We start from the raw sequence: 14,395 nt of genomic DNA, 5'->3' as shown, positions 1-14,395 counted from the left end.
CCTTTTTTTTTTTAAAGATTTTATTTATTTATTTGAGAGAGAGAGAGTGAGAGAGTGAGAGAGAGTGCGCAAGAGGGGGTAGGGTTAGAGGGAGAAGCAGACTCCCCGCCGAGCAGGGAGCCCGATGCGGGACTCGATCCAGGGACTCCAGGATCATGACCTGAGCCGAAGGCAGTCGCTTAACCAACTGAGCCACCCAGGCGCCCTGTCAGCCCCTTTTTAAAGCTAGTTTCTGAATTCTTCCTCAGATTTGCAGTTACAGCAAACCCTGACTAGGGCCTGGAAACAGGGTTTTCTATTTGATTCTATGGAAAGGAATATCTGAGACCTACAGAGAAATCTAACTACATCTGCGTGATGGGTTCAGGACACACAACCCCAAAATACAGCACCTTGGTATACTGAATATTTTAACCTGAAGGGATTTGAAAAACAACAAGTGCTGGAAGGATTCTCTGACTCCCCATACCTCCTTCTCCCCAAAGGAGAGAAGGTCATAAGACCTTCACGTGAGAGGTGCCCTCCCTGTACCTGGAAGAAAAGAGCATCCTTATCTCTAAAGACAAAGGGACACTGAAAAAAACTGAACAAATAAGCCTTGCTAAGCTTCCCTTCAGCTTATTACCCTTAGCTCATACCCTTTTGTCCTATGACATTTTTCTATGACTTTCCACTCTTCATCAAATCTCATGTAAAAACACTCAGGTTTAACCATTTCTTCTGGTCTTCATTTCCTTATGAAGGCTTCTGTTTCCCAAAACTTTTATTTTCTCTTGTTAATCTGTTTTCTGTTATAGAGTCCGACTAAGAGCCTAGAAGGATAAAAGGAAAAGGGTTTTTTCCCTCCCCTACATAAAATAAGACCAGAGAATCTACTAATTTTATTAATATATTAGAGAATTCCCAAGGTATCTAGCTCCAGCCAGTATTCTTAACTAATGAAAATAGTAGATAAGTAGAGCAAAGCTGATTAGTAATTTTAGATAAATTAATCTCATCTATGAATATGGGTAAACTTCCTACCTAGCCACAAGTAGAAAAACTGAATTACACAGAGGAAATAACACGAAAAGGGACCAGAACATGGGAAGTCTGGCCCTGCTAATCACGACCTATAATGAAATGGATCTTTTTAGCTTTAAACGGAAGCTAAAAGGAAAGAAGTCATTATGAATTTATTTTTCCTCTGGGTAACTTTTATCTCATTCCTCCCAAAGCAATCCTTTCACTTCCCCCACCATAGAAGTTGTAGATCTATATTATAAACCAGGGGTGGGGGGGTTCATTTGGTTTTACATCATTCATTAAGCAACAAATTCCTTGGTATGGTCGGAGGCAAATAGTCGTGTATCAGACACTATGCTAGGTTCCGGGGATGCACTGTTTAATCAGACAGACACAGCCCTGTCCTCATGCAGCTTAGAGTCTAGTATCAAATAACAAACCAAGTCTTCTGCTTTAATCTACCTACTACAGATGCATATACTTCTTCTGATGTCAAGGCCTATACAATATGGTTTAAAATGTCAGCACCACTGATCCAAGTGTAATTTTTTTCTTCTTCAAAATGCCTTAGTCAGTGCCCTTCCTCTAGCTAAAACAACTACCCTCAGGAATGCTGCTTGGCTTCTTTGTATACTTTTATCTATATTTCTAAATTCTTGTAAAATATATTGATTAGAGAAGAATGCAAATAAAAGTTTACAGTCATATAAAGAGGCCAAGCCATAACAGCAAAGACTTAAAGTATGTAGGGAAATGGCTAAGAGAAAAGTGGCAATGTAACTGGACATACTGTTTTTTTGCCCTACTCCTCTGTCTTCATTTTTTCTTGATCACTCTTTAATTCTGTGTCTTTCTCTTGTGGCATGATGTGGTGGTATGACATCATTTTTCTGTAAAGCCAGAAGGAGCCAGGACTAAAAAGCTCAGTCCTGACACATTCTAGCTACGTCATGCTGGGCAGATAACTTAGCCTCCCTCAGACTCCATTTCCTCACTGGTAAAAACAAGAGTTAAATCAGATCATGTATGTTATGTATCCAGCCCAGTTTCTGGCACACGGTTAGTATTCAATAAAAGGTAGCGGTAGTGATGGACTAATGATAATAATGAATAAAGAAATCAAAAAGAAGAAAAATTACAATTGATCACAAGATGGGAATTAAAATTAAAATCACCTGGTTAAATTACTGACTAAAATTTTGGTGTTCTTAATTTGAAAAGGTAGTTCACTATATTCTCAACAAACACTAAAATCACGTGTAATTGCTTAAATGACTCTCATGGGAGGAAGAAAAGTTTGTCTTCTTGTCATAAAATAACTTTAAGTTCACAAGGTATTTTGCTATTAATTCATCTTCCATTCTATCCAAATAAACCCCTGATCTGTATTCTTAGAAATGTTAATGTCGTCAAAGTCTGTAAAATGATTGTAAAACTGTTCCCAGGGCAGATTAAAGAGACATGATAACTAAATTCAATACCTAAACATACACTGGATCCTGTCCTGGTATCCACAATATTTCATTCCTTAACACCTGTGTATAAAATGTAAGACTATTCCTAAAATGCCAGTTATCTTATGTCCCTCTGGTCCTCAAAAACTTTTAAAAACTCGTTGGCTAACCAATCCCATCTGTTTGTTACCTGGCTTCATCTTCTATCCATTTTCTACCCAACCTGATCTCCTTCCAGCAAACGCTAGCAATCCAGTACATCAGACTCACTGTGCCCCTCCCCGCCGCACCATCCCCTCCTCCTCTGCACCCAGCATAAGTCAACTTCCCTACCCTGGCATAGTCCCTGACTACTCAGAGCCCCCCAAGCATCCCAAATCTCATCTCTTAAAACCCTATTGTTTGCCATCCTTGGTACTTTACCCTAGGCTGTCCTGCCTAACCTTAACGGTTTAAATGTTTAATGGTTTTACATATATGTACTTAGTATCTCCAACAAAATAGCTGCATGGGGGCGCCTGGCTGGCTCCATTGGTAGAGCATGTGACTCTTGATTTCAGGGTCCTGAGTTCAAGCCTCACGTTGAGTATAGAGCTTACTTTAAAAAAAAAAAAAAAAAAAAAAAAGCTGCATGAAAACAGAGTAGCTCCTAAACTGTATTTCAAATACAGCCCTGATTATACTAAAGTTCAATAAAGCACTGTTGAAAGTAAACAGTGTTATTATGGACTTTTTTTTCTTGATGAGGAATTTATCACCAAGATATCATTATTCTTCATGATGAGAACACATTCAGAATTTCTCAATCCCAAGCTACTGTTCATCTACATAGAGCCATTTTCATACTCTTCCATGTACCTCTTTTACTATCTTGAAATCAACTATTTCTTCACATTTTTAAATCCTGATTTGCTTCTAAATTCTACACAGTGGGCCTTTAAACCAGACATTTCCCCAAAAAGCTTTCAACCCTTCCTCTACTACATAAATTGTTATCTCTTATACCACAACAGAAATAACTTAAATGTCAAGTCGTATTTGTAGAGAAATCAGACCAATGTCCAAATGTCAAGCTCAGTTTCTCCTTCAGCTTTAATCACTCCACTCTAAAATCATCCTTAAGAATTCAGTGTAATCAAGACAGCAAAAGATCTGTACTGAGGCAGACTGGGATGCATTTTTCACTTCCTCCTTAGACTCCTTTTCCAATCCATGGAAAATTACATAATCTCTCTTAGCCTTATTTTCCACACAGTCCTAAAAATTACTAGGTGTATGACCTTGGGAAATTACAGAACCTTTCTGTCCATCAATTTTATCATCTGTAACTCTGGGATAAAATAGGACCAGTCCATAAGGATAGTTGTGAGAATTAAATAAACTAAGACATGTGGGGCACCTGGGTAGCTCAGTCGGTTAAGCATCTGCCTTCAACTCAGGTCACAATCCTGGGGCCTGGGATCAAGCCCTACAGTGGGCTCCCTGCTCAGCAGGGAGTCTGCTGCTCCCTCTCCCTCTGAAAATGCCCCCTGCTTGTGCACTCACTGGCTCTCTCTCTCAAATGAATAAATAAAATCTTTAAAAATTTTTAAAAATTAAAAATAAATTAAAAAAAATAAACTAAGACATGTGAGTGACAGATCCTGGCACATGGTTACCTCTCAAGTACTATTAGCAGCTGTTATTAATATTGGTATTAATATTGTAAAGTACCTAGCATATAGGCTCAATAAAACACAGCTACTATTTTCTAAACCATATTAAAATATTTTTGGTTATATCAAATGAAACTGAAGGTTAACTGTAATATTTATCCATTTACCTATGATAGGGGTTCTCAAAATGTAGCCTCAGCTTAGCAACTTCAGCATTTTATTAGAAACACAAATTCCTGGAACTTGTTAGAAATGGAAATTTTCAGGCTTCATCCCCAATCTAGTGAATCAGAAGCTCTTGGGGTAAGGCCCGTAATCTTTTTTAACAAGTCCTCTAAGTGAGTCTGATGAAGCTAAACTTTAAGAACCTCTCATATAAGCCAAAGGTCTTTAAAATACATATATTATTTGCAGATTTTAAGAACCAAAACACTGCCTTATACTCTCAGAAGATGAATTTTTCATTAGCCCTTTATGAAGTCATCTGTGCCCACAGATGTAAAACCACTCAAGAAGTATGCAATGGTCAAGAACACAGAGCGGATTAGAGCTTTTTCTCTACTCTCTAAAAGTTATCACTCTGTTCTCAGCTTGGGGATATACATTTCCTTCCATCCACCAAATCAGAAAATAAAGAACAGTGTGATTGATTCAGTGGAGCCATGACATTGTTGACTTTAAAATGTGGGCAAAGGATATCTATGCTATGAATAAAGGAAGCTTTCCAAAGACAAGATGGAACAGTCAGCTGGGTGTCTCCCATGTGGTAACCAAGCAGGTAACCGCCACACAGGGTGTGGGGTGCAATATTGAATCCAGGGCCCCATCCTCTCCAAATCCATTTATGTATCAGTAAATTAAAATTCAGACCAAATATCCTATTATATAATGTTAAGGGATAAATTTACAGTATAGCAAACTGGTAGAGAAGAATTTATTTCCACTATAATCTGCCAGTTAAATGGACCCAAGGCAAGGAAAGCCCATTAAATGGACTTCTTCAGACTCTAATGTTATCCCAAAAAATTGTTCATCCCCTTAAATTAGTCCTCTTAAATACAGCCTCTCAGTCATGGTTCAAGTTCTAATTCTGAGTCTAAGTAAACAATTAAAAGGGAATTTTTTAATCTTTGATAACTGTTGAAGTACTTCAGAAAACAAAGGGCTTCCTTCTTTCTTGTTTTCCCCAGAATAAGGGAAAAGCTAAATCATAGGTACTTAAATCTTAGGTGCCATTTCTTATTACCGTCTTGTTGATTTCTAAATAGCAAGACAGAATTGCATGTGATCAATAACAACAAAAACTAAATAATGATATAAGACCCTCTAGCTTATAAAGTTCCATAGGTAGAAGGGACATAAAAAAATATATACTGTAAATAATAAAAGACTGTCACCAATTTTATGTCTTAAAACAATTCTCTGGGTAAAATTTACCTAACTGAAGTCACGAACAATTTTGATAACAACCAGTTCATAGTTTTTAATACTATAATTAAAATTATGCTAAAGAGGGGCGCCTGGGTGGCTCAGTTGGTTAAGCGACTGCCTTCGGCTCAGGTCATGATCCTGGAGTCCCTGGATCGAGTCCCGCATCGGGCTCCCTGCTCGGCGGGGAGTCTGCTTCTCCCTCTGACCCTCCCCCCTCTCATGTGCTTGCTCTCTCTCATTCTCTCTCTCAAATAAATAAATAAAATCTTTAAAATTATGCTAAAGAATAATACATAAATGTTACCAACACCAATAGTTTACCTAAATATCCAATTTGCAAGGTAAACAACCCAGTCTACTCAATGTGTGAAGAGACCTGCAGAGGGAACAGACCTGAATGTGTCAAATGGACTTTATTATTAAAAGTTTTCTGAAGAATGATGCATCCAAAGGAAAACACTCTTGCCAGAACAATCAGTTTAAGGACAGGCTTAGTCCTACAACTGAAATATGAGAACACTAATATTTAAATACATTTAGAAAAATGCCAAAGGCATCTGTTCACCCGCAAATATAAATTTTAATTAAGCAACCTGCTTATTTTAAATGAATGTAATTATAGCTCTGGTGAATATAAAATAAGGCTATATTATTTTTTTTTTAAGATTTTATTTATTTATTTGACAGAGAGAGACACAGCGAGAGAGGGAACACAAGCAGGGGGAGTGGGAGAGGGAGAAGCAGGCTTCCCGCAGAGCAGGGAGCCCAATGTGGGGCTCGATTCCAGGACCCCGGGATCATGACCTGAGCCGAAGGCAGTCGCTTAACCGACTGAGCCACCCAGGCGCCCGGCTATATTATTTTTTTAATACAGTTTTTCTCCCCCCAAAAAATTCTACCCAAATATTGTAAGGAAAAAAATGTTTATACATATGGATGTAATAGTAACTTAAGCAGTCATTTAAAAACTCCAATGTTTACTTTTCTCAGTCATATAAACTTTTAAAAACTGATCATGCCAAAATCATTCCCTAAGCACTGGTCTATGCTATTTTGCAGCTGCATAAACCAAAACTTCCTAAATCACAGGGAATAATTGGTGAGCAGTTAAAACTACAGGTAGAGAAAAGTAAACACAACCTCATAGCCAAGGGGAACCCCCTGGCAGATCTGCAACCCGTCACAGCGCACAAGGAAACCAAACACTGGACACAGCCCCCCATTCTAATTCATATTCTCATCTCAGGCCTTGTACTGCAGTTCCAGCAGTAAAGTTCTCCCTTCCGGTAAAGGAAGGCAGCAAATCGGAGGATGTGGAAGATGTCCTCCAGCTGTGAATCTAAGTGAAATTACAACTGAGGAGTAAAAATGGCCAATCTTTCAGAAGTATGGTGGGCCTTCGTTGATTCCCTTTCTGCAAGGAGAGTGTGTGGGAGAAGAGGAAAACAGAGGAATAAAAAAAACCTTGGGCCCCAAGGTCAATCCATAAATGACTGGGGAGCGGTGTATAGAGAGGAGAGGAGGGTATGGCTAACAGGATTACCTCAAATAAATAATTGTTCTTCAGTGTCCCAGTAGGACTCTACAGCAAGAAGGCAACAGGTCAATCTATTACCTCAACAGATTCTGAACCTAAATCCCAGCTTTTTCTACTAAAAGGGAAAGTACTGGGGCCCCTGGGTGGCTCAGTCGGTTAAGTGTCTGCCTTGGGCTCAAGTCAGGATCTCAGGTCATGGGATGGAGGCCTGCGTCGAGCTCCCTACTCGCAGGAAACCTGCTTCTCCCTTTCCCCCCTGCTCGTGCTCCTCTTGCTATCTCTCTCCTTCTCAAATAAATAAATAAAATCTTTTTTAAAAAAATAAATAAAAGGGAAAGTACTTGTGGTAAGAAAAGGGATTTGGACGAGGGAGGAGAAGTTCCAGAGGCAACTTACACATTGTGCCAATTAACATATTTTATGCTTAAATGGATTAACTCCTTTATATACTCACACTAACCTATCACTGCCACCATTTTACAGATGAGAGCCTGAGAAGGTTAAGGTCACACAAATAATAAACTGTAAAGCCTGGACACAACCCCCTGTCTGACCTCTTGTTACATCTTTGGCTCACATGCCACAGACTAACAACTTTGAAGGAACCATTCTTCTTTCAAAGATAATTTGCTGTAACTTAGCAAAATATTTAATTTAAAAAATGAAAAGAAAAAATTCAGCAAAGTCAAATCTGTTCTGGAACTAAACCTCTCAATTGCCTCCACTGCCCAAAGCAGCAGAACTACCAAGAACAGTTCCCCCTGGAGACAAAACTGTGCTGGAGAGAACAGGGTAAAATAATTATATAATATTAAATTAAAATAAATAAAACAATAATTTAGAAAGGGAAAAATTTGTAACAATTATTCCAGAAGGTGGGGAACACATCCCTAGCTGGGGTCGGCACTCCCCAGCAGCTGAACCAAGGGCAAAGTCTCCAGGCCCTAGACCCCAAGGCACAACTCCGGGGCTGTGTGAGAGCACCCTTAGTGCACAAGACAGTCATTTCTCCCCTCTTTGCCCCCTTTAACTTCCTCCCTCACCTCTTCTTCTCTCTCTTCTCCTAGAACTCCCCTATATACCTCCCCTTCCCCATGGTTTAAGGACTACTTGTGACTACAGTTAAAACTGATGAAACATAAAGAAGACACATAGGATTATCCAATTATCTAAATGATTTCATTCCCATTTTTTTTCTCTCCTTACCCATTTTCATTTTATTGACTCATTTGTCATGGCCATCCTTTCCTATGATCCCATTTTATTAAAAACTCTTAAAATACCATACCTCTCATTCATTGAAAAGAAATATGGTAAGGCAAAAAAGACATGGGACCTGTTTCTCCCCTTTCCCTAATTCTCCCTCAAAGATGTTCAATATTTCAAGTGAAGAATATAAGAAAATCAATACAGAAAGAAATATTACTTTATAATATTAAAATTTTTTACTTAAAATTCACATACTCATATTTCCCACTAATGGGATTAGGACCAAATGGCCACCTAGAGCAAAGGTGTCCAGCATTTTTTTTTAGTGAGACAAAAGAGCCTGACTACATAGTGCAACATTCCTTTTACCATCACTTGAGTGAAACATGGAAAAGATGACATGAAGGCTGCCCTTTCTCTGGTTAACTAATAACAACACAAAACTTAACAGCCTGGTGCCTCTAAATGTTTTAGGATATTTATTTTTCTTCACTTGAGGATAAAACTATAACTTCTAGACATAAAAGAATGAAAGATTAAAAAACTGTGTTCTCACATATTTGAGTTTTGTGCCAGAAATTTCAGGGCACAATTTTTGAGATTATAAGGGAAGACTACTTTGAGCTGATACTAGAGCAAAACAGAACAAGAATGTAAGCAACTGACCATGGAAGTTAGCCAAGACTGTACTGTCTAGCTTTCCCCCACTCCCTACAGTGACGCCTCCTTTAACAAGAGTTAACTGTAAATTCTGACACTGTAACATACTTCAGGAAACAAATAAGCCAATTTGATTACAAACCTAATCAGTTGGGCTGGTATCTATCTAATGGCTGTTGTGCATAAAATAACATATTTTCCCATTTCTTATGTGTTGCAGCAGATAAACCTTAAATCTTGAGATTCGTCATTTTACAAAAAAAAAAAGTAGTCACATAGTCCAGGTAAATCAGGCTTTGAATGCTTGCTGTCTGACTCTGAAGGCTATCTGCATATAACCACTAAATTAAACCACCTTGGGTAGTTGCTAGAAGAATTAAATGATTTAATGTATGCAATGTATATTACACACCGTGAGAATACTCTTGCCAGGCACTGTGATGGGCCCTAGAATAAATAATATAGACTTTGTCCTCAAGCAGCTGTAACAGTGTTTTGAAATTTTTAGCAAAAGAAGTCTCTCTCACTACCCACTTACTCAACCATTCAATTTTTGAACTACTTGTAAGACGAATGGCCCAGTCCAACATGCCTGGCACACAGTACACCCCCAATAAATAGGCAGCGCTGTAGTCCCTATGCGGGTCATCCTCATTTGTGTTTCTACTTCTCTCTGGTGCCCACTGCCAACAGCTGTAATCTGATTACCAACCGCGAACCATAGCAGTTATGCTCCAGAAGACATGGGGCAACCCTCTGTGCCCACCCCAAGAGAGCCACACAGCTACAAAGATTGCTAGGGCATCAGCCACCAAAGGGGGACCTCTTCATCAAAAACTTTGCTTCCCTTGGATTCACCTCAGAAATGGGGAACTCCTGTCAGAGGCTTCAGCCCAAAGTTCCATAACACAACCCTCACATCAGCCCATCTCTGCCCTGTCCTGTGGAAGAGTCCCACTCACAAAATGTGCATGATGAAACAAAAGCTTGGAAGAGAGCAGGTAAACTGCTGGAATCCTTCATTAGTATTCACAATATATTTCTTCACAAAATCATCATAAAGCAGTGTCTCAACCTTTTATCTCTTGCCAACACACCAAAGGATTCAGCTCCCAGCAGTACCAGAAACTCCCTACAGAAATGATTCTCAGTTGGAGAGTGGGTGACATGGCCTGTCTGATATACTAGAATTTGGGAAAAGGATTTTGTCAATGGGTAGTGAGAGAAGGGGGACTAAAACATCCCTTGGTGATTTTGATATGCCCCTTGAAATGAGAATCACTTTTATAGAAGGCTATTAGATGCTATTACTATTGGTACTACTTTGCTACATGATGCTTTAAATAGGATTTGTGAGTAGCTTAAAAATATAACCACACTTAAAATAATGTTTATTTGTGAGAAAATTCTTTCTAAGTCCCAAACAGCAGACTTAAAACGTTACCTGTTTCCATCTTTAGGACTACCCATAAGAGGGGGGGAAAGTGATTAATAGTTCATTGTGAAGTCATACAGGTGCTTTAGCTGAGATTTATAGAAGGGTTTCGGTGGGATCCAATAACTCCATGAAATTGTATGCAAATTTTACGTGCATGTTTATTTTTCTGGAGAGCTTATATCAGATCTTCAAAGTGTTCCAGAGCACACAAATAAATATTAATTTCAGAACCACGACTATTTACTACACAGAGAAATGTACACATAAGCACCAATATCTGAGTCATACCAAGTACAAGAAGATAAAGAACTCTAGACTTCTGTCTCTATAATCCATCCTTATTCTCATGTAACCCTCTGCCATCCACATATATCTGATGCCAGAACTTGGTTTGAATCTTGAGAAAGAAAAAATCTTACTGAGAATTGAAGTTTTTCCATGCCCTAATACATAAATATTTACATACTTCTTAAACTGCTGAGATTTTTTTCAGAGTCCAATAATAATAGGTTTTAACTAATGTCACAGAATGCACTGTAATCCCTGTGTACTTATCTTCTCACCTTCATCACCCCCCACAGGCCACACACCAGATAATTTTAGATAACTAAAATGCATGTCAAATGCTCTAGAATTTAAACTTTCAATTTGATACTGAAAAGCTATGCTTCAGAGCTATATGATCAATTCCTGCACAATAATTAAAAGCATGCTAAACAATTCCAAGATGTGAAAATAATATTAACTGACCTTCATGAGATGCTGATTTATCCATTTTGTAAACGTTTTCTTTTGAACTTTGTCCCGTTCATCTGGAAGGGGAAAAAAGATACAAAACGAAGTTGGTAAAATCTACAAAGAGGAGACTTTAATTGTGATTATGCATATAAACAAAAGTAAGGTATTCAAAAAAACATTGTTTAGTATATTTGGATTTTCCTGTTACACTTTGGCAACTTACAGCTATCTGTAAGAAAGTTAGAGAGCCGTCTGTCAAACTGGTCTCTTCCTGGTGTTGTATTTACCAATGTTACTCCGTTAAACAAACCCCTCTGCGCATTCTGTTGCATAAACTCCGTCACAACTACCATTACTAGGATGTTGTCTGACAAAAAACCTTACTAGCTTCAGGTGAGCCCTTGCACTGAACATCCCTAAGCACCTGACCACGTATTACATCCCATCTGGTCTTCCAACTAAAAGAGGGAAGGTAGGTAGTGTCATTCTCATCTTTTGGAAGAAGAAACCAAGACTTAGAGGGGTTAAAACACTTGTCCACAACTATTTAGCAAAACATTTAATAGCTGTGATAAAAGGCAGGACTTACATTCAGGTCCTTTGGCTGAAGTAAACTCTGGTTTAATGACTAACCATGCTGCTTCTTTTCTAGACTCCCAGTTTTGAATTGTCTGGTAAAAAAGAAACATCCCAACTAGATCCTCACTACAGAGAGCTGATACTGCCCTGGTCACCACAGACATGGTACACAGAAGAATGAGGGAAGGCTTCTTATGATTTAAGGAGAAAGAGTACTAGAATGTTGTGGTTCATCACATCATTATTTCAAAAGAAAACCATAACCTTCCAACATCTAGAACTGACATTCAAAACTATACTACCTTCCTCCTCCCTGGTTCTAGGCAGCAATTCCCTACCTTCTTGTTTCCCTTCTTCCTCCTTTCTGCATCTAGGATAGTGATTTCTTCTTCCTTGGTGGTCTTCTTCCTTCCCTACCACAGTTTGAAATTTTCCATCCATTCCCTAGGGGTAGGCTATGTCTCACTCCCCCCCCTTCTTCATCCCTGAGTGCCCTTAAGCTATTTTAATGGAAATGAAGTTCCTTTGAAAATGTTTGTTCTATTTATTAAAAGTATTTATGGACACTGTTAAGGAGATTGGATTCAGATAGCTGCATAGCAATACCCTAAACTCACCTTCTATAGACACACCAAATCTACAGCCACATGTGAATGAATTCCCTCTGATAAAGACCTGAAAACTAGCTGAACATCTCCTCCACAACAAAGAACAACAACAACAACAATAACAAAAACCCACAGTGAGACAGGTAGGAGAGGCAGAGACATGGTCTCACCAAAAACCTTACCCCAGGTGCAGTGACCCACAACAGGAAGGGATCTCACAAATGTGGAGCATCTACCTGAGGAGCAAGGTATTTGTGCCCCACATCAGGTATCACAACCCTTGGACCTGCACCAGAGAGATGGGCCCCCGAAACATCAGACTTCGAAAAACAACAGCACTTACTTCCAAGAGACCCAAAAGGCTGTGTGGGAAAGAGAATGTCCACTCTTAAAGGGCTCACACACAGACTCACTCACTCAGGGACCCAGCACAAAAGCAGCAGTTTAAAAAGCACCTAGACCACATGAGAAGGAGATTCATTAGCTAATCTTAAACCTTCTACTGGACGTGCAAGGGCACCACCACCCCCTTCTCCCACAGTCCCACTTCAGCCAGTAGGCAGCCTTGTACTGCCCCCAAGCCCTGGGCTGCCCTGGGCTGCCCCCAAGCACTACTGAAGGTGGTGGGTTTTCCCCAGCCCTAGGCTCCGTGTGGACTCTACGAAAGCCAGTGGGCACACGCAGTCCACACAGGGGTGACACTTGAAGCCCTTGTCTCTGGTGGCCAGGGTGGACTGTGTTGCTGGACTCCATGGAACTGAAACAACAGAAGAGATAGTTCTTGGCACGCTACCGCTCCCAGGGCACAGCACAAACATTAGAGAGATACACCCCCCGTGTTCCTGTAAAAAAGGTCTATTTATTCATCTTGGAGCATTAGCCAGAGGGGTAGACTTCAGGTATACCATCCATCTAAAAACCACGGAGGAGCTCTTAGAAAACATAGGCCAGAGGACGCCACCTTTGTACTCTCCCTCAGCCTCACTACAGCTTACAGGTACTTCCCAGAAAGAGCTTATACACTCATCTGGAGCCCTGATTTTTTCAACTGTTTCCAAGAAGACATCTCTAAATCACTTGGTCTGCAGGCCCAGGAGAGGTTATGACTATGGTCCCATAGGACTGTATATATTTGCATACTTTAAAAGGTGCTGCCTGAGGGTCTGGCTTCCAATCAGCCAGAAAATAAATGCCGAGTGAGATCCCTTCCTTTGGAACACTGTCAGGGTTTGGCACAATCTCAACAACTGGGACATGTCAAGGATAAACCAGGCTGCTTAAATAATCACAAAAGTTTGAGAGACAACAAAGAGCTAGGGCAAGGTTGAATGATAAGGTCCATCGCCTACACAAAACCACTCCTTCAAGACGGGGAGAGGTAGGTGATTTGCCTGATACACAGAAATGAACATAGAGAGACAAGCAAAATGAGGGGACACAGGAATATGTTCCAAGCAAAAGAACAAGATAAGAACCCAGGAAAAAACCTTAATGAAATGGAGATAAGTAACTTATCAATAAAGAGTTCAAGTAATGGTCATTAAGATACTCAAAGAACTTGAGAGAAGAATGGATGAATTTCAACAAAGATAGAAAATATTAAGAAAGTACTAAACAGAAGTCACAGAGCTGAAGAATATAATAACTGAATTGAAAAATGGATCAGAGTGGTTCAACAGCAAACTAGATGAGGCAGAAGAACAGATCATCCTAGAAGACAGGGCAGTGGAACCCACCCAAACACAGCAGCAAAAAGAAAAAAAAAAAAGAATTTTAAAAAGAGGAGATAGCTTAAGCGACCCATAAAACAACATCAAGCAGAATAACATTTACATTATAAGAATCTCAGAAGAAGAAAAAGAATGAGAAAAAGGGGCAAAAAACTTTTTTGAAGAAATAATGGCTGAACATTTCCCTAACCTAAGGAAGGAAGGAGACATCCAGGTCCAGGAAGCACAGAAAGTTCCATATAAGAAGAACTCAAAGAGGGTATGTGCTCTGGTAAGTGCTGTGAATTGTGCAAGACTGTTGAATCTCAGATCTGTACCTCTGAAACAAATAATGCAATATATGTTAAGGAA

At 39.4% G+C, this 14,395-nt stretch overlaps 1 protein-coding gene across 1 annotated transcript in view; it reads right to left on the bottom strand.

The window, feature by feature from the left end:
• Positions 1-14,395, bottom strand: part of DST (dystonin) — a 476,155-nt gene that overhangs the window by 246,138 nt on the left and 215,622 nt on the right. Inside the window, 1 exon segment of the mRNA XM_044917613.1 lies at positions 11,140-11,201. Coding sequence (XP_044773548.1) covers positions 11,140-11,201 — 62 coding nt within the window.

Source organism: Neomonachus schauinslandi, chromosome 8 (assembly GCF_002201575.2).
Source record: "Neomonachus schauinslandi chromosome 8, ASM220157v2, whole genome shotgun sequence".
Classification (NCBI taxonomy): domain Eukaryota; kingdom Metazoa; phylum Chordata; class Mammalia; order Carnivora; family Phocidae; genus Neomonachus; species Neomonachus schauinslandi.
Note: the sequence above shows the minus strand (reverse complement) of the source record. Positions and strands in the feature narration are given on the sequence as shown.